General features: G+C 34.4%; 1 protein-coding gene across 1 annotated transcript in view; it reads left to right on the top strand.

Moving 5' to 3' along the window:
- Positions 1-10,779, top strand: part of LOC128549333 (uncharacterized) — a 31,804-nt gene extending 21,025 nt beyond the window's left edge. Inside the window, exons 8-10 of the mRNA XM_053525929.1 lie at positions 3,768-3,931; positions 7,726-7,852; positions 10,727-10,779. Coding sequence (XP_053381904.1) covers positions 3,768-3,931; positions 7,726-7,852; positions 10,727-10,779 — 344 coding nt within the window. The remainder of the gene's footprint in view (positions 1-3,767; positions 3,932-7,725; positions 7,853-10,726) is intronic.
- The last annotated feature ends 9,520 nt before the right edge of the window (positions 10,780-20,299 follow it).

Genomic DNA, 20,299 nt, shown 5'->3' with positions numbered 1-20,299 from the left:
TGTTTCAAACTTAAAATGTTTATTCCTCATAATCACTCACATCAAATTGCACAAGGGCCATAACTCTTGCGCCAATATTTTATGAATTATCCTCCCTTTTGACTTAGAATTTCAGGTTAAAGTTTTTGTGCACTTTCACTCTATTTCAGTTATTACTATAAGGTTTTAATTCAAATTTAAAATAATTGTTTCACATCATCACCCACATCATATGACACAAGGTCCATAACTCTGGAATCAATTTTCCATGAATTATGCCCCCTTTTTACTTAGAATTTCAGGTTAAAGTTTTGGTGCACTTTCTATCTCTGTTATTAGTAAATGGATTTTATTCAAACTTAAAATAGTTGTTCCACATCATCACTCACATCATATGACACAAGGGCCATAACTCTTGCACAAATATTTCATAAATTACCCCACTTTTTACTTAGAATTTCATGTTAAAGTTTTAGTGCAGTTTCACTCTATCTCAGTTATTACTAAATGGATTTGATTCAAACTTAAAATAGTTGTTCAGCCTTATCACTCACATCATATGACACAAGGTCCATAACTCTGGTACCAATTTTTCATGAATAATGCCCTCTTTTACTTAGAATTTAAGGTTAATTTTGATGCATTTTCACTATATCTCTTGTTATTACAGAGAGGATTTGATTCAAACTTAAAATAGTTGTTTGACATCATCATTAACATCATATAACACAAGGACCATAACTCTAGCACCAGTATTTCATGAATTATATCCCCTTTTTACTTTTCAGAATTTCAGGTTAAAGTTTTGGTGCACTTTCAATCTCGGTTATTACTAAATGGATTTGATTCAGACTTAAAGTAATTGTTACACATCATCACCCAGATTATATGACACAAGATGCATCACTCTTGCACCAACATTTCATGAATTATGTCCCCTTTTTGCTTAGAATTATACATATTTAATGTTTTGATAGTTTTATCTTTATCTATCTTATTACTTAATTCTTTTGATACAAACATAAACTATTGTAAATGTCAATACCTTCATTCACATTGAAGTCATTAAACATTCAAGTGACTGCTCCAGCTTCCTCAGATGTGCCCATTTTCACTATCCAGCACCGAAATAGTCAAGCTTGCTGTCTCCTGTGACAGCTCTTGTTAAAATAACTGACAAAATGATAGCTAACTAGACAGCTGGCTTAACTCACTAACAGTAAAGAACTGCATAATTGTTAGTTTTCTGTGAGATCTAGTTGGATGTTTTAAACTATTGTCTTGTATAGCTGTTCTCTAGGCACGGGCAAGATTTTTTTAAACGAGGTGCAAAGTGCAACTTTGAAATGGTAAGTGCAATTACATACAGGATATGCTGGTCCCTCCTGCTGTGTACAGTTGTAGAAGAACATCAAAATTTAATTCTATTCAGAACACATAGTGATAGGACACATTATAGATATATATATACAAAATGACAAGTTTAGCAAACCAAAAAAGTAGGAATGATAAATTTCTCTTATTAAAGGAAAATTATATTAGAATATACTGTGTGTACACATATATTAGTAGAATAGAAATGGCAAATTTCACTCAAAAAGGTGAGGGGACATGGGGCCTTTGCACTTGTTGAACTTGCCTTGTTGCATCCCATCTACATGCTTTCATAGTCACTGTTTTAAATAAAGAAATAACATTTTATTGTCTTTGATATACTCATTTCACATAAATGTCTTTATATAAACTTATTTCACTTCTGTATTTTATACATAGTTATTTAGGAGTTGATTATTCTGATTTTGTCTCATATTTTTCAGTGAATTATTGATGATATTTTGACAGATATCAAATTTAAAATAAAAAATGAAAACTAGTTTTGGGACTACAGGATTGTGCTTTTCCATCCTTTGTCATTCCGTCTGTCATTCTGTCCATCTGCACTTTCATGTTTGGTCCATAACTTGTGTCTTCCATCGATGGATTTTAATATTACTTTGCTAAATTGTTTCAAAAATGAGAGGACATGTTGTGCAATAAATTTAGACCCCTAGCTCAAAGGTCAAGGTCACACATGGAGGTAAAATGTCATCAGGATTTTTATTCAGTCTGGTCTGTAACTCAGCCATCCGTCAAGGGATTTTGATATAACTTGGCATAAATGTTCTCCATAAAGAGATAATGTGTCATGCACAACTTTCAGACTCTTACCTTAAAGATCTAGGTCACACTAGCAGGTCAAAGGTTAACATAGTATTAACAGGGTCTGTTATGTGTTTGGTCCAGAACTCTATTATCCATGAAGTAATTATAATATTACTAGGCACAAATCTTTCCCATAATCAGACAACTTGTCATTTGCAACTTCCAGACACTTAGCTTAAAGGTGAAGGTCACACTTGAAGGTCAAAGGTCTGTATGGTTTTTTTTCCTTTCTGGTCCATAACTCAGGTGTGACCTTGACCTTTGAACTAGGAATATTAAACATCATGTCATGACGGAGAAGATTTGTGTCAAGTAATATTTCTCAAAAAACTAGAAAAAAACACCAAAAGCTATCTTGTTTATATGATTAAATATATAGCTTTAAACATTTTGTTTTTGCAAATGATTGTGTTTTTATTTGCATTTTAACAAAAGACTTGCACAATTCTATATTATTATCTAATAGAACTTCTTTTTATGCAAGTAATGTAATTTTTATGTTTAAAACATGTATAAATCAATATATCACTCACTTCCATTTACCAGAATTGTAATCATGCTAGATTATATTTTCCTGATTTGTCTTAAAGAAAGTATTCAAGTTGCATTTTATTTTTTGATTTGATTGCATTTCATTTTATGTTAAAACAGACGTATAATTACATGGTTTGAAAAACCTAATTTCTATGTTGCACAAGAACTTCAGTTGTTAGAGCCATAAAGGGAGGTAATAAAAACAGTCGATTCAGTAAAACTTTATACAATATTAATCAAATATCCAATCCTATGACAAATGTATGAGATAGCAATTACAGAAATGTAGGAGATATCAAGAAATATCAAATAGATATACTGTTGAGACTCAGTATCACAAAGTCCAAGTGATTGTTTTACTTTGAGATATCTGAAATTTGACTTAACCTTTAGCATGCTAGATAAATTGTCGTCTGCTGGAAATGTCGTCTGCTAAAATTGTAAAGTTCATTCAATTTGCTCCAAAACTGGAAGAAATATTGTCAGAGTAGCAAACAGCTTGGAACCTGATCAGACGCCGATTTAATCGGCGTCTGATCTGGTTCCAAGCTGTTTGCAAAGGCTGTTAAATTCGCCTGCAGCAGGCTAAGGGTTAAATGGTACAAATCAATATATCAGTCACTTCCATTTACCATAATTGTTATCATGGTAAAAAATGAATTTGATGAGAAATATGCAAACTCATATTTTTTTTCTGAAATGCTGTAAGGTTTAAATAATGTAAATTGACCATTTCATAGAATTGTTTATTTACTATCAAACTAAAAAAAAATGAACAACAAGTTATATGTTACTACAAAATCAGAAATATTTATAAGGTATTAATTTTCACTAACGGCTGTTTTTGATTTGTTTTGTGAAGATTTCAGTTACTTGTAGGGAAATATTTCCCAGTTTGAAACGTGTTGTGCTATTAAGACTGTTTTTAAATTTCACAAATATTTGGTAGCATGAATATATCTGATATGTACAGTATAAATACATAAAAAAAATATTATGATAATTTAGGCGGAATGTTTGATATTGATTATTGTATTGTTTAATTATGGCAGGTGAAGAGTTGGCTTCAAATGATGTGAAGAAACCAAGACGTAAGAAAAAAGCAGTGGATGAAAACGCAGTATCAAGTAAAGGACAAGTAATGATCTCATACCAGTGGGCTGATCAGCAAGTGCTGAAAAATGTACGAGACAACATCAAAGCTAGAGGATATAAGGTATAAACTAACCGATCTTGTTTTTAGCTCGACTGTTCAAAGAATAGTCTAGCTGTTCTACTTACCCTGGTGTCGGCATCTGCGTCACACCTTGGTTAAAGTTTTGCATGCAAGTACATATGGCTATCAGTTAAAGGCATATAGCTTTGAAACTTATTTTTTTCTTTTTCTAGGTCAATTACCAACCTCACTAGGTCAAGTCCTAAAGCTCTGACATCTATTTTGACCAAATTATGCCCCCTTTTAGACTTAGAAAATCCTGGTTAAAGTTGTACTTGCAAGTTACTACCTCCAAAACTAATGCAGTATTGAGTTGAAACGTCACATGTGTCTTTGGGGTTATAAAACTAGGTGATAGCATCAAGTCTCATAACTCTGACATGCATTTTGGCAAAATTAACGCTCCCTTTTGGACTTAGAAAATCCTGGTAAGGTTTGCATGCAAGTACATATAGCTATTACTTTGAGGCAAATAGCTTTGAAACTAACTTTTTCTTTTCCTAGGTCAATTACCAACATCACTGGGTCAAGTCCATAACTCTGACATGTATTTTGGCAAAATTATGCCCCCTTTTGGACTTAGAAAATCCTGGTTAAAGTTTTGTGTGCAAGTTACTATCTCCAAAACTGATGCAGATATTGAATTGAAACTTGACATGTGTCTTTGGGGTTATAAAACTAGGTGACAGCATCAAGTCCCATAACTCTTACATGCATTTTGGCCCTGTTATGCCCCCTTTTGGACTTAGAAAATCCTGGTTGAAGTTTTGCATACAAGTACATATAGCTATTACTTTAAGGCATATAGCTTTGAAACGTATGTTTTCTTTTCCTGTGTCAATTACCATCCTCACTTGGTCAAGTCCCATAACTCTGACATGTATTTTGGCCAAATAATGCCCCCTTTTTGACTTAGAAAATCCTGGTTAAAGTTTTGCGTGCAAAACTGATGCAGCTATTGAATTGAAACTTCACATGTGTCTTAGGGGTTATAAAACTAGGTGATAGCATCAAGTCCCATAACTCTGACTTGCATTTTGGCAAAATTAATGCCCCCTTTTGGACTTGGAAAATCCTGCTTTAAAGTTTTGCATGCAAGTTACTATCTCGAAAAATAATGCAGATACTGGATTAAAACTCTACAGACATTTTAATTTTAAGGGTAATATTCCTGCTTCTGGGACAACATTTCAAATAGTCGAGCATTTGCTGTCTTACGGACAGCTCTTGTTATTGAAAGTGAGTTTCAGGTGAAACCATAGAGGAAAGAAGAGAAATTCTTCAAATTCTTATTATTTATATTGATTTAATATATATGTTACTATAAATAGTAACAAAAAAGCTGTTAAAAACGGTCATTATGACCTCTGTTGACGAATCGATATTGGCGCAGTGCGCCTCACACACCATAATCATAATGGCCACGGGTAACCAGAATGTCAATGTGTTCTGACGTTGACGTCATGTAGCAACGTCATTATGGCGGGTGAAAGGATGCTGAATAATTTTCAGATCGATTGTCAAATATTGATGGCACTGTTGATGAAAAAAAAAAAATTATTACAAATGATGCTTAGGCCCTATAAGTTTGTAGTAAAATATTATGTAAGATGAATATGAAGAGAAGGTATATAATAAAAAGGTCAATAAATGGCTGGTTGTGCCTTTTAGCCATAATGGCAAGAAGGCGCAACCAGGCCGTATACTAACCTCTAAAAAAAATACTATTAAACATTTTTTGTCTTTTATTTACAGGCATACTTATAACAAAAAATGATACTGTAAACTTACATATGTTTGTGATCGCTTCTGCCAGTTAACACTTTCAAGACTATTAATGTTCATGTCTCAGCAGTGAAATTACTGCAGTATGTTTAGTTTGCGATGATTTCATGACAATTTAAATTTGTAAGAAGAATGTTCTTGCAATTTGCACTTTTTACAATATCTCTTATTGAAATGATGTGAGTTGGTTATTTTCGTTGTTTTGCTATTGACCAATATGATGTGAAATTGTTAAACCATACCATGCTGGACACGACTAATTCTGCCTTTGTGACCAGTGTAGATCATGATCAACCAGCACATCCATGCAGTCTGCTCATAATCTGCACTGTTTGCTATTTAGCCAGTATCTTATTGGTAAGCACCCTTTTTAACAGTTAATGGTACTGTCTAAATTGGAAGATGGACAAGTTCAGTACCAATATAGAAATTTAGCAAGATAAGGGTTAATATTCCTGGGGATGATTTTTTCTGTGGATTTCATGAATGTGCTCACAAAAACAAGCAAAATGCCCATTTATTACATATGGAAAATTTTTAATCCACAAATTCAAATTCTAACAAAATAGCTGTTACGGCAAAATACAAATTTTGAGTATGTTTGCAAGGTTTAATATTCACAAAATTGTAAAAATGGTATACTACTTGAATTTGAATTATACTAGTGGTGAATATTTGCGCGAGGATTAAATTTTGCAAGATGTTGGGCCTTGCAAATGTAGCGAAAATTAAACCATCACAAAAATTTCTGCTTTTACAGCAATTTAACGATTTAACAGTATGCCAGGCTAGGATATTACCTGCAAACTCCTAAAGAATTAGGTATCCCATGCAAAAACAGGGCCTTTGCAGAATATACTTTTTATCTTTGCCAATATATGCCATAAACCTTTGCAGAACATGTTGCAGCACATGGTTGCGAATATATTCCGCAGACGAGTAGAAATGGAACGAAACGTGCAACTGTTCTGCAAAGCTTTCGCAAATATACACTACGCACACAGATGCAAATACTTGCAAACAATTACAATTCGCAACTGAAACTTCGGCAATAAATCGCAAAGTGATAGCAAAGTAATCGCAAAGTGATAGCAAAGTATTTGCAACTTGCATGCAAATAATATGCAAAGTATTCGCAAATACATAAAAATAGCAAAAAAATGATTTCTGAGTTCAAAGAAAAGGACTTTGTTAATATCTGAAAAACAGATGTAAATTCACAAAACATTTGCAGTTTAAAATAACTATTAAAAGTCAATCATTGTAATGATCATTCAGTAACAATAACTAAAATCATGTAATAATGTAAGTTTCAACAAAAATTGCTTCAGTAAAAAGTGTTTTATATAACTATCATTGATTAACATTACCTTTCCACATGCTGCAATATTCTCTGGTTCTTGGAAGTCTTATTGCTTAACAATATGGTATTGCATTATCCTTATTCAACAAAGTTTATATCCAGAAAAAATAATTAGAATATAGTAATCTGTTTAACACAAGTTTGCATCACCAAAATATTTCTACTAACTGATGTGTAAACATTTCCTCACAATATTTTCAAAAATCCTGCCATCTGAATATAGACCAATCAGAAAACAGAATGGTTAATTACTTCCTGTACCTAGAGTCTACCAGGAAAGCAAATTCATCTATGTTAACTATTTGCAAATGCTTTGGTCTTTCATTTGTGTACAAAGTGTTTATTTGCAATACCTTTGCTAACTAAATGAGCTAAGTGTTTGTTTGCAGATGCTTTGCTGTCTGCTAATTTAATAAAGTATTTGTTTGCAAAACCTTTGCAGTCAGTAATTTATCTAAGTGTTTATTTGCAAACCCTTTGCTTCAGTGTGATACGTTTTGCAGACTGTTTGCAAAAGTCTGACGCAAATACTTTGCAATCACTTGGAATATAGTTTCTGAGAAAACAAATATTTAAAATATATTCTGCAAATACATGACAAAGGGTTAAATGTGTATAAAGCTCTTGTTTTGTTTTAATTTTGTAGGTGTGGATGGATATTGACCAGATGGGCGGGTCCACTCTTCAGGCGATGGCTGATGGTGTTGAAGGTGCTGACGTGTTCCTCATGTGTATGTCTAGCAAATACAAGCATAGCCCAGCTTGTAGAGCTGGTAGGTAACTTTATACAGCCATTATACGGTCAAACTTGTCTTTAACCTTTAGACTGCTGGTGGCAAGTGTTTCTTCCTTTGCAAGCTCTGCACTGGTTGCTATTCAGTCACTTAATTTTCAGTGAACACCCCTTTGAATGGTACATGGTACTGCTCATATTGAATGATTGACCAGGCCATTATAGATATTTAGCAGGATAAAGGTTAAGGCCCACTATTGGGAAATGAAAAAATGTCAATGTAAATGGGTTGTATGTGAAAATAGGTAAAATTGCACTGTTAGTTGAAACAGGAAGAGCAAAGCATGACCTTTGAAGCGAGGTTGATAAATAGTTTTTAGCTCACCTGAACCAAAGGCTCAGGGTGAGCTTTTGTCACCAGTCAATGTCCGTCATCCGTCGTGCGTCATGCGGTGTCAGTCGTCCGTCCGTCAACATTTTCTAAAAAAGTCTTCTTCTTGAAAACCACTTGGCAGAATTACACCAAACTACACAGGAATGATCCTTGGATGGTCCCCTTTCAAAATTATTAAAAGAATTTCATTTCATGCAGAACTCTTGTTGCCATGGCAACCGAAAGGAGAACTTTAAAAATCTTTTTATCCAAAACCGCAAGGCATAGAGCCATGATATTTGGCAAGTGACATCATCTAATGGTCCTCTATGAAGATTGTTCAAATTGTGCCCCTGGTATGAAAAGAGGCCCTGCCCCGGGAGTCCCAAGTTTTACATAGACTTATATAGGAAAAAACTTAAAAAATCTTGTCTTAAACTAAAAGGCCTAGGCTTTTGATATTTGGTCTGTAGCATTGCTTAGTGGACCTCTAAAGAATTGTTCAAATTATGCCCCTGGGGTAAAAAAGACCTAGGCCTTTGATATTTTGTATGTAGCTTTGCCTTGTGGTCCTCTATGAAGATTGTTCAAATTGTGCCCCTTGGGTGAAAGGAGGCCCCGCCCCCGGGGGTCCAAAGTTTTACATAGACTTATATAGGAGAAAACTTAAAAAATCTTGTCTTAAACTAAAAGGCCTAGGCTTTTGATATTTGGTCTGTAGCATTGCTTAGTGGACCTCTAAAGAATTGTTCAAATTATGCCCCTGGGGTAAAAAGAGGTTCTGCCCTGAGGGTCACTTGTTATACGAGTTATGTAGGAAAAAATACTTAAAAAATTATCAGATTATATTTCCTAGACTGTTTAATCATATTTACCTGATGTACCCAAGTTAATTCAGGTCACCTTACTATGACCGTGACCTACTGACCTACTTTTTTTGTTTAAGATACAGCCTTGAAATTTGGATGACACGTACAGTTTTGCATATCGACCTTAAAACTGACCTACTTTCTAATATTTTAGCATCAGTTTGCCATTTGAAACATGTGACTCCTATTACTCAGGTGAGCGATTCAGGGTCATCATGATACTCTTGTTGTTAAGAAGCCGCCTTTGGTACTGGTTCGACACTTCTTGTCGTTGTATGTTAACAGTAGTTGTATGAAATGAATGTTTCTTGCACACTGGACTGTCGTTTCTGGTGAATTTACTCATGCTGGCAAAACTCATCTAGCACCCTCATGCCAGATGACTCTTGTGCTGTTATGGACAACTAAGGATATGTGCATTGATTATGCCTCTTTCTCGTAATTCCGAGCCTTCTCATTGATCCGAGCCTTTGGAAAATTTGCACTTGCAGCTATTTCCTGTTTCTAAATTTTATGTATGTTGTAGCAAATCATATGAGAGATAAACAAAAATAAAAAGAAAATAGAATTACTTGCATTAAAATAGAAATATACACAACAGAAAATTTTGGCACAAAATTTGCTTATCTAAAATCATTGGGGTAATAAATAACCTTCTTACAGAAAACAGAAAGTACTTATTTTAAAACGTTTTTGTCCGCTAACACAATAATATATCTGTTCTTAATTTTAACAAAGAACTTTTTCAAAAAAGCCTTAATTTTTCAGAGCTAGTACTAATGATTGCAAGTCTCGGTTTTAACGAGAAAGAATCTGGCTGTTTCAGAGGGTTAGGGTCATCATGTGAAAGCCTAGATTATTCATTTACAAAAATCCTTAGAATTTTTCTTCATGGGGATTTTATAAGTTTAGATGTTGGAGTATCAAACTATAGCAAAAACTCTTTTGAAACTTAAATCTTCTACTGACCAGCACTGAAAAACCGGCTTAGGGGCTCGGAATAACGAGAAAAGGGCATATATGTTGTTAATGTGAACTTCTATAAAAATCAGATACCTTTATCGGTGCTCTTTATTCCTTACGGTATATTTTCAGGTTAGTACAAGTTATTTTTAGAAAAAGTTAATAATGTTATGCTAAAAGTTATAAAACTAAACCAGTACATTGTTGTTCTGCCTCATTGAGACATTATTTCTATTAATTGGCATTAGTTTCCAGCGCTGTTATAAGAAAGATTGCTACTCAGGAAATACCTCATTTTTGCTTTTTTTTGTTCTATACAATACAGCATGCAAGGGGGAAAAATGTACCACTGATACTAAATACAGATGAGATACTAAACGGCTCTAGAGTAACTGTTTGGCAGTAACTTGGCACAACCACATTACCGCTCAAACCAGATATTCCCATCTGTAGATATTCCCATCTGTAGATATTCCCATCTGTAGATATTCCCATCTGCATCTACTGCTAGTGACAGAATATTGTAGTAAAACTTTTAGTTAAATGCTCTTAATTATGTGTAAAAAAGTATAATGATAGGTTGGAACAGTAGTGGACTTTAAAATTACAAAAGTAATTGCCTTATAACTGATACAAAATAATGACTACAGCATTATTCATTATATTGTATTAAGTCAGTATACTAAACATCGTGTGTTTGGTATTTCAGGATCTTTGAACAGATTACAAGCTTATAAAAAATGTGTTTGGAGACCAGTCTAAATATTCTAGTACTTGATTGCTTCATTTTGAGATCAATCTTGAAATTGATCAATCACAAAGATATATTCTGAGACTGGTCTTCTAACTTTCTCTACAGCCAAGCTAACCTGGAATCATTTTATTTTGCAGATTTTATTCACTGTATAAAGGATATCCTCACAGGAATAACTATACTAAAAAAAACTGATGCTGGAACATTTCAAAATAAATGCAGGCTATTAATAGGTATCGCTTTGAAAAAGAGGGGTATGTTGTTTCGTTCATGTAGGTTAGTTGGACAGTTGCAAGGATACGAGCATAATACTCAAGATATCTAGGGTTCGAAGTGATCCAAACAGAAAATATAAGGAAAATGACAAGGGACTACATTTATTGCTCATATGAACCCAGAAGTTGGAGCTGTTGAAGTGATATTTCGCTATATTAACTTAAGAACAATTTGACCTCTGGATACTGTGAAATCATTTAATTTCGTGGGCATGGATTTTTGTGGTTCTGACCAAAACGGCTATTTCGTCGGGATATGAATCCGTGGATTTCATCTTTTGAAGGTGAAATGAATGGGAATTTTATTTGTTTGTTTGTTTGGACTTTGTTTCGTGGATTGATGCAACCGCGAAAATTAGTCCGCCACAAAAATTAATGATTTCACAGTAAATCCAAATACTTCATAGGATGATTGTCTGTTATAGATAGACAATACTGTTGTTTTTAGGATCAGTATTCTGTAACCTTGACCTGTTTACACATAACGATATATCCAAAATAAACATATATTTACTGAGTACGTGAATTTCTGCAAAATAAACCTGCATGTTTTGAAAAGGGAAAAGAGCACATTAGGTTTTACATTTATTTAATATATGTACTACGTTTTACTTCTTTTGTTTCTAAGTGAAAAGAACAAAGAAGAAATTCAACATTTTCATCCGGACTTTGAGAGATATCACTATTTATTATCATATACCTTTGTCCTAGGTTACCCAGGCAGCTGGAGCACATGTAGTGGAACATCCAGACACTGCCTCCTCTTTGAGTGAAACAGTTGCTAGGATAACTGTTTCCAAGACAACCATTGATAAAGTAAGGAAATGGTCCAACACTGATGTAAAAAATTGGATTGAAAGGAATAGTTTGCAAACGTAAGTACTAGTAAATAGAAACTGGATACATTTCATCCACATTGTTAAGAATTGACAACTTGTAACTTTTTATAATGTTTTTGGACATAAAATTGATTCATAATCACCCTATTTTAGGTTTACAGACACAAAATGGTGCAAAAAATCGTAGTTGCATAATGGCGGATACCATTATTCTCTTTATTGCAGTCTTTGGAAGTTTTGTAGAATAAAGTTGACCAACTGTTTAGTGTATTAATGGGCATATTGTACCATTTTAAAATGAATGTTCATTAACTTTTCTGTTCCGTTTCAGATGTGGCATCAATGGCCTGACAGGGGGAGAGATAGCACTTTTAGCAGGTATGCGTGTGGAGTGCCCAGAGTTCTTCTACAAATGCTTACAAGATATGCTCAAAGTGACAGACTTGCTTACAATGTCCAAGATAGTTTGGGCTTTACATGATCTGTCTTAGAAAATAGTTCACTACTTCCCTTTCCTAGTCAGTGTGAGACTTAAGTAAGCTAGTGCATACGGATTAGCTCGGCTTAGGCACTGTACAATTTTGCTAATTTACAAGCAAGTCACCAGAGCTCCAGATAAGCTGCGTATTTGCGTATTTACGCAATTACAATTGCAGAAAACCCAACTGGATTCATACAGTGTGCGTACTGAAACGCAAGTTAAATTCCTAATACCGAATTCGTAAAAAATCGCTTGCGTATCGCATTTTTCCTTATTACCAGAACGGGTACGAGACTTTAACGCTATATTTAACTGACTGATTATACATTATCGCAGAACAAGTTGCAGTTTATTGGAAAAAATATAGGACCATTCAGTCGGCTGATCGGTATTATATTATTGATAAAATGTAAAAGAGGTCGCAGAAAAAACATTGTTGCAGCACAAACAAACAAATTAGTGGGGTATTTTGCTGTTCAACAATGACAGTTATCTGTTTGTGATGATGTAGTGTCACAAATACTGGATGCCATCTTTTGGGAGAATGCATATTGCGGTGACCACATCGTTCGGGATACTGTGGATGAACTGATCTCCGACTGCATTAAAGTGAAAAAGAAAACAACAGTATTCATTACAATTTTAAATACATTTTTGTATTAAACATTGAAGGGCGCCATTAAAGTACTTAGGTACTTAGTCAGTCCTGTCTAATGATATATATACCATGTATACTGTAAGCAAAAATACTCAATTGTAGTGCAAGATTGGTAAAATACCCAATTGGTTTTAGCAAATACCCAATTACTTCTGAAAAAGCTGGGTAATGATATTATTTTTACCCAATTCAAATTTCCAATACCCAATTCAGACAAAAAGTGATGGGTAAATACCCAATTGCACCAAAAGCTTATCTGGAGCTCTGAGTCACTGAATAAGTTAGCTTCGTTGATTGTGTGCTGGTGCACTATGTATCAGGGAAAGCTTTTGAGAATATGTTAACTTTTTTCTTATTTACAAACAAGATCACTGAATGATGTAGCCAAACTGATGGTGTGCAAATGCACAACATACCAAGGAAAGCTTAGCTTAGGCACTTTTTGCATAATTTTACTTATTTACAAGCAAGTCTCTGAATGACTTGGACTTCTCGATTGTATTGTGGTGCACTAGGTATCCATGAAAGATTTGAGAATATTGTAGCTTTGGCACTCTCTAATTTTACTAACTTACAAGCAAGTTGGCATAGTGAATGGTTATACAATACTATGCTGCTAAGCAGTTGAAGGGACAACACGACATTGTGAAGTCTGTTTTACTGTATATGGATGGCTCTAAAGTATTAATATTCTGTGGAAATATGATATTTTCATACATAAAAAGCGCATATTTTTATTTTGTTCAGCAAAAGATAATATCTTTGGACATGACAAATGATCATGTAGATGTATGTTTTTGCATTAATTTGTAAAACTTTTTATCTGTCCTTCTCTCAACCACAATTTGTTAATAGATTGACAACCAGGGCTCATATTCTTAAACCTTTCTGAGTTTAAAAGTTCAGACTTGAATTTGCAAGAGTGGAATTTTAACTTTGCCGTGATACATTCTAAACAGTGCATCAATACTGCTGATATTTTGCATACTAGTATTTGCAGTGTATTGCTGCATACTGCATATATACTTGCCGGAGCCGGTATGAAGCTGGTTTGGCTTTTACATGGTCACTAGTTCACAGTCTGAATGTTTTTTCAGTGATGTTGACCAGTCATTTGAATGAGGTCACTATTTTACAATCGCCAGTAGTTTACAATCAGCATATTTTTCAATGATGTTGACCAAGCATTTGATTGAGGTCATTAGTTTACAATTAAAATGTTTTTTTCAGCAATGTTGACCAATCATTTGATTGAGGTCAGTAGTTTACAATCAGAATGTTTTTCAGTGATGTTGACCAATCATTTGATTGAGGTCACTAGTTTACCATCAGAATGTTTCTCAGTGAAGTTGACCAAGCATTTGATTGAGGTCAGTAGTTTACAATCAGAATGTTTTTTCAGTGATGTTGACCAGTCATTTGATTGAGGTCAATAGTTTACAGTTAGAATGTTTTTCAGCGATGTTGGCCCATTACTTGATTGAGGTCGGTAGTATACAATCAGAATGTTTTTCAGTGATGTTGGCCCAGTACTTGATTGAGGTCAGTAGTTTACAGTTAGAATGTTTTTCAGTGATGTTGACCAATCACTTGATTGAAGTCAGTAGTTTACAATCAGAATGTTTTTCAGTGATGTTGACCAAGCATTTGATTGAGGTCAGTAGTTTACCATCAGAATGTTTCTCAGTGAAGTTGACCAATCATTTGATTGAGGTCAGTAGTTTACAATCAGAATGTTTTTCAGTGATGTTGACCAATTATTTGATTGAGGTCACTAGTTTACCATCAGAATGTTTCTCAGTGAAGTTGACCAAGCATTTGATTGAGGTCACTAGTTTACCATCAGAATGTTTTTCAGTGATGTTGACCAATCATTTGATTGAGGTCAGTAGTTTACAGTTAGAATGTTTTTCAGCGATGTTGGCCCATTACTTGATTGAGGTCAGTAGTATACAATCAGAATGTTTTTCAGTGATGTTGGCCCAGTACTTGATTAAGGAGTAGTTTACAGTTAGAATGTTTTTTAGTGATGTTGACCAATCACTTGATTGAAGTCAGTAGTTTACAATCAGAATGTTTTTCAGTGATGTTGGCCCATTACTTGATTGAAGTCAGCAGTTTACAATCAGAATGTTTTTCAGTGATTTTACAATCAGAATGTTTCTCAGTGAAGTTGACCAATCACTTGATTGAGGTTAGTAGTTTACAATCAGAATGTTTTTCAGTGATGTTGACCAATCACTTGATTGAAGTCAGTAGTTTACAATCAGAATGTTTTTCAGTGATGTTGGCCCATTACTTGATTGAAGTCAGCAGTTTACAATCAGAATGTTTTTCAGTGATTTTACAATCAGAATGTTTCTCAGTGAAGTTGACCAATCACTTGATTGAGGTTAGTAGTTTACAATCAGAATGTTTTTTCAGCGATGTTAACCCATCATTTGATCAAGGTCAATACCACTAGTTTACAATCAGAATCTCTGCAAGTGCCATATCAATCTTTTTTTAAAACATTATTATTTTCACAAGTAAATTGTCTAAATGTCAGATTAGTCTAATACAAACCTCTTTCATGTCATTATTTTGTCATATTTTTGCTCCAGCTAAGTGTGTTGGTAAGATGGATACTCGATATATTTGGAGTTTACCCCAATTCACATAAATAACATTATGTTACTAATGTGTATGTGATACATATATTTATTTTCCTCAGATCTGCTCTTTTTTTCAAGTAATTTTATTGTTATTTATTTGATATTAGATAATATTTTGATACACATATATTTTGTTATCTGGCTTTTTAGAGCCATAATCAAAGGCCATAATAATGTTTTTATTTCTAGTACAGGATCCAAGTTTTTCAGCCTTTATAGTATATTTTTCTGAGCAGAATGCATGTTCTACAATACCTTGCTGAAAATACAGTCGAGACTGTTTTAAGAGACCGACTTTGGGAAGCAGCAAAAAAGGTCACATATGACAGGGAGTCTCTTAAAACAGTCTCACTTAACAGGATGACGCTGGTTTCGTATATTTTTCCAATTAAAGTACATGAATATCGGATACTGGCCTCTTTTAAGGTAGGAATGGAAAATGATTAAATACTATTTCTTTAATTGCATATTGATAAAATATAAATTTAAAATAACTTGCATCATTCATATGATGTTGATAAAACAAATTTAAGCTCATGATCTGGCAAGAAAATAAAGGGGAGCATTAAAATATAAGTGTTCCATTTGAACTATTTACACACTGAGGTTTATGATATTTATAGTTTTGTGTACTAATTGTTCATTGACATTTATTCGATTATTGACTGCATCTTTAATCTGTGTTTACATCGTCGTTTCCTGTTAAATACCGCCATATTTTTGTTTTACCAGGAATAAAGTTAATTTATGCACCGACTCCGAATTCTTCAGCGACTTTATACGCTGGTTTTCCCTAATCGAGCAATTCAAGTGCCTTAACACGCTGTTCTAATGTCAAAACAGTTCTTTTTTATGTTTTTCATCAGCCATTTTTTTGTAAACAAATAAGTTCTCGTCTCAAACAACTTCACGCGAGATAAAGAACGGCAACTCTATCTTGTAAAATCTTGCGAGGGAGCGTCTCAAAGTCGCTGAAAACGGTCTAAATATCGATTCGGGAGCCTGATTTCACAGTCGCTTGTCGCGTAAGGCAGGGGGTTGCTTAATTCAGGCTCTTTTAATAGTAAATTGCGTCCGGAGCATAAAATAGGGTCGCATATGACAGGGAGTCGCTAAATTCAGGGGGTCGTTAAGGCAGTCTCGACTGTACATGTATTCTATGAGAAACCTTGGTACAAATTGTGATATATATTAAAGCTACTCCCCCATTCCTACCAAGTTTGGCATAGAATGTATAATTGAGCTGCACCATGAGAAAACCAGCATAGTGCATTTGCGACCAGCATGGATCCAGACCGGCCTGCGCATCCGCACAGTCTGGTCAGGATCCATGCTGTTTGCTAACGGTTTCTCTAATTGCAATAGTCTTTGAAAGCGAATAGCATGGACCCTGACCAGACTGTGCGGATGTGCAGGCTGGTCTGGATCCATGCTGGTCGCAAATGCACTATATTGTTTTCTCATGGCGCGCTCATATAATTATGACACTGATGTTAAAGTGAGTCAAAGATGGTGTTAGATATTGTTAAAAAAATACAAGAAGAATATTCATTTTCTCCATTATTTTAAAAGCCATTTATTCCCCTCTGCACAGTATTTTTGGTTATTTTTTAAAGATATCTTGCAAAATTCATATGTCAATAATTTTGTAGCATTGGTCAATTTCTCAGCACACTTCTTTCATCGATTTTTGAGATTTGGATGAAAGTGTAAATGAGTCACTTAATTAACAAGTGGGGAAAGTAATGTTTTAATTCAGGATTTTTGAACACAATGACTTTTGTCAGAAATTATTTATCTAAGAGATTTTTAAATGAGAGGCTAAATGTGCCCAAAAAGCTGTTGTGGGGTTCTCTTAGATTTACCCTTGTCTGTATGCCAGTCTGTCCATCCATACATTTGTCTGTTAGAATTGTGTTATGTATACCTCAGTAAGTCAACCATAGGATTGTTATTCAGCATATGAAGTTGTGCATCTGGTTATTTGTTTGGAATTTAACTGAGTAAGGCTAGAGTTATGGTCTTTTAAGTTTAAGTAAAAAAAATATGCATTAGGGGTCAAAAGTTTGTGTTGCAAGTATCTTAAAATTTAAATGTTTGACGTAAAGTCATGAAACAGGATTGTTATTCACCATGTCAAGCTGTGCACCAGCAGTTTTGTTTGGGATTTCAGAGTTATGGCCCATGGCATTCAAAACTTTGCATAAAGGGCCTTAAAAGTTTGTGTCACATGTATTGCAAAAAGTATTTGACCTATGGTCATGAAACATTACAGAATCGTTATAAAGCATGTGAAGTTGTGCTCCTGGAAGTTTTGTTTGGAATTTCACTCAGCCATACCGGAGTTATGGCCCTTGAATTAGGAAAAAAACATTGTTGGGACCCATCATGTCCCTTTTATTATCCCCCGACAAAAGTCGAAGGGATATTGTTTTGGCGTTGTCCGTCCGTCCTTCCGTCCGTCTTCCGTCCGTCTTTCCGTCCTTCCGTCTTTCCGTCCGTCCGTCCGTCCGGAGCCATATCTAGGAAATGGTTGGGAATATTTATTTAAAACTTCATATACATGTTCACCACAATGAGTTCTTGCGGCCAGTCAAGTTTCAGTCTAATTGCCCAAGTAACACCAGAGTTATGGCCCTTAGAAGTTTCTAGTGTTAACTATATAGGGTACTATAAATATGGCAATTTCTGCATCATAACTTTTGATATATTTGACTTAGAACTATGAAACTTAAACAGAATTTAGATCACCATAATGTGGTTGTGTACACACAATTTCATTTGGATTTATTTGTAAATTAAGAGTTATTGCCCTTTAATTGTATAAAAATCCACATATTTGTACATAACAAACTTACCATTTGGTAGAATTTCATTAATTTTTTTTCATTCTTTTCCATGAACTTTTATTGTAAACATGTGAAGTTGTGTACCCACACCTGGTCACCCCCTTACCTTGATCACACACCTCCCCCCCTATCCCCCCACCCCCCTCCCCCCCCCCCCCCCACCAACAAAAAAACAAAAAAACAAATCATTCCTTATTTTAGATTTTTTTCAAACAAACTTCATATACATGTTCACCACTATGAGGTTATGGGGTCTATCAAGTTTCAGACAGATTGCCCAAGTAACACCAGAGTTATGGCCCTTAGAAGTTTCTAGTGTTAACTATATAGGGTACTATAGATATGCCAATTTCTGCATCATAACTTTTGATATATTTGACCTAGAACTATGAAACTTTAACAGAATTTAGAGCACTATAATGTGGTTGTGCACAGACAATTTTGTAACTTCAGAGTTATTGCCCTTTAATTGTCTAAAAGTCCACATATTTGTACATAACAAACTTACCATTTGGCAGAATTTCATTAAATTTCTTTTATTCTTTTCTGTGAACATTTATTATAAACATGTGAAGTTGCGCACCCACACCTGGTCACCCACTTGCCTTGGTCACACCCCCTCCCCCTCCCCCCCCCCTCCCAAAAATTTTTTTTTTCATTTCTTATTTTAGATTTTTTTCAAACCTTCCAAGTTGTACCATTCCCCCACCTCACTTCTCCACCCAGTCATGCCCACCACTGATCATGCATCCTCTGCCCCCCCCCCCCCTCCAACTTCACCCTTTTACCTTTTTTTTTTCATTTTTAATTTTCAATCAGTATTTATAATCAACATGTGAAATTTTGTTTCCTCTCCCGTTCCCCTGCACCCCCACCCCCTAAAAAAATAAATATATACATATATCTATATTTCCATTCCTTTTTTTTTTTTTTTTTTAAATGTTCAAACCTTCAACATGTTAAGTTGTGACTGCACAAACCTTGCCCTCAGCCATGTTCAAGATATTTTACCTGTGTTCTCTGAAGGACATCTGATCTTTTAAGTTCAAATGTACATGTAAAACAGCAACACCTGGTGCCAAACCACTCAAAGACAATATTTCATTCCAGTTAAACTTCAAGCTCACATTTCAATTAACTGCATTTAATTTTAAAAGCTAAGCTTATTACAGTAAGCATATCCCAGTCAAAATAAATTCTTTAGTCAGGATCAAAGTATCATACATTTATTATGTACTCTTTAATTAAACATTTGTTTTCTGTTAAATTGATTTTGACTAATGAAATTATTTGCTTCTTATTAACATCCTTAACTTTTTGCCGGATATATCTTTTTGCCATTCCTCACCACAAACCCTTTCGGCGGGGGATACCAATTCATCGAATTTGCTTGTTTTGTTTTAGTTTTGACCCTTTTTCACTTTGAAATAATGCAATGTCATCAGAACACTGTCAACTTCTCCTATAGTTTCCATCCAATGATTATGAAACTTCTTGTACGTCTTCAACATGTGCATATTATCATATCCACTTATTTCTTCTGGAATTACTGGCATGTCATGGACTTTATTTATTATTCCATTAAGACTTTTCAGGGGGCAAGTGCCACGCAGTGTTGGCATTGCTCTCATTTGTTTTGTAGTGTGCACACATCTAATATTTTATTGTTACTGTTATAAGTTTTTGCTAGATATTTTTAGATTGTATTTTACACGATTTTAATGTTTTTGATTGTATAGGTTTTCACAACAATGTAGATATTCTCTCAGCGC

Source organism: Mercenaria mercenaria, chromosome 16 (assembly GCF_021730395.1).
Source record: "Mercenaria mercenaria strain notata chromosome 16, MADL_Memer_1, whole genome shotgun sequence".
NCBI classification, from domain to species: domain Eukaryota; kingdom Metazoa; phylum Mollusca; class Bivalvia; order Venerida; family Veneridae; genus Mercenaria; species Mercenaria mercenaria.
The sequence above is the reverse complement of the archived record's forward strand: the minus strand, read 5'-3'. Positions and strand labels throughout refer to the sequence as shown.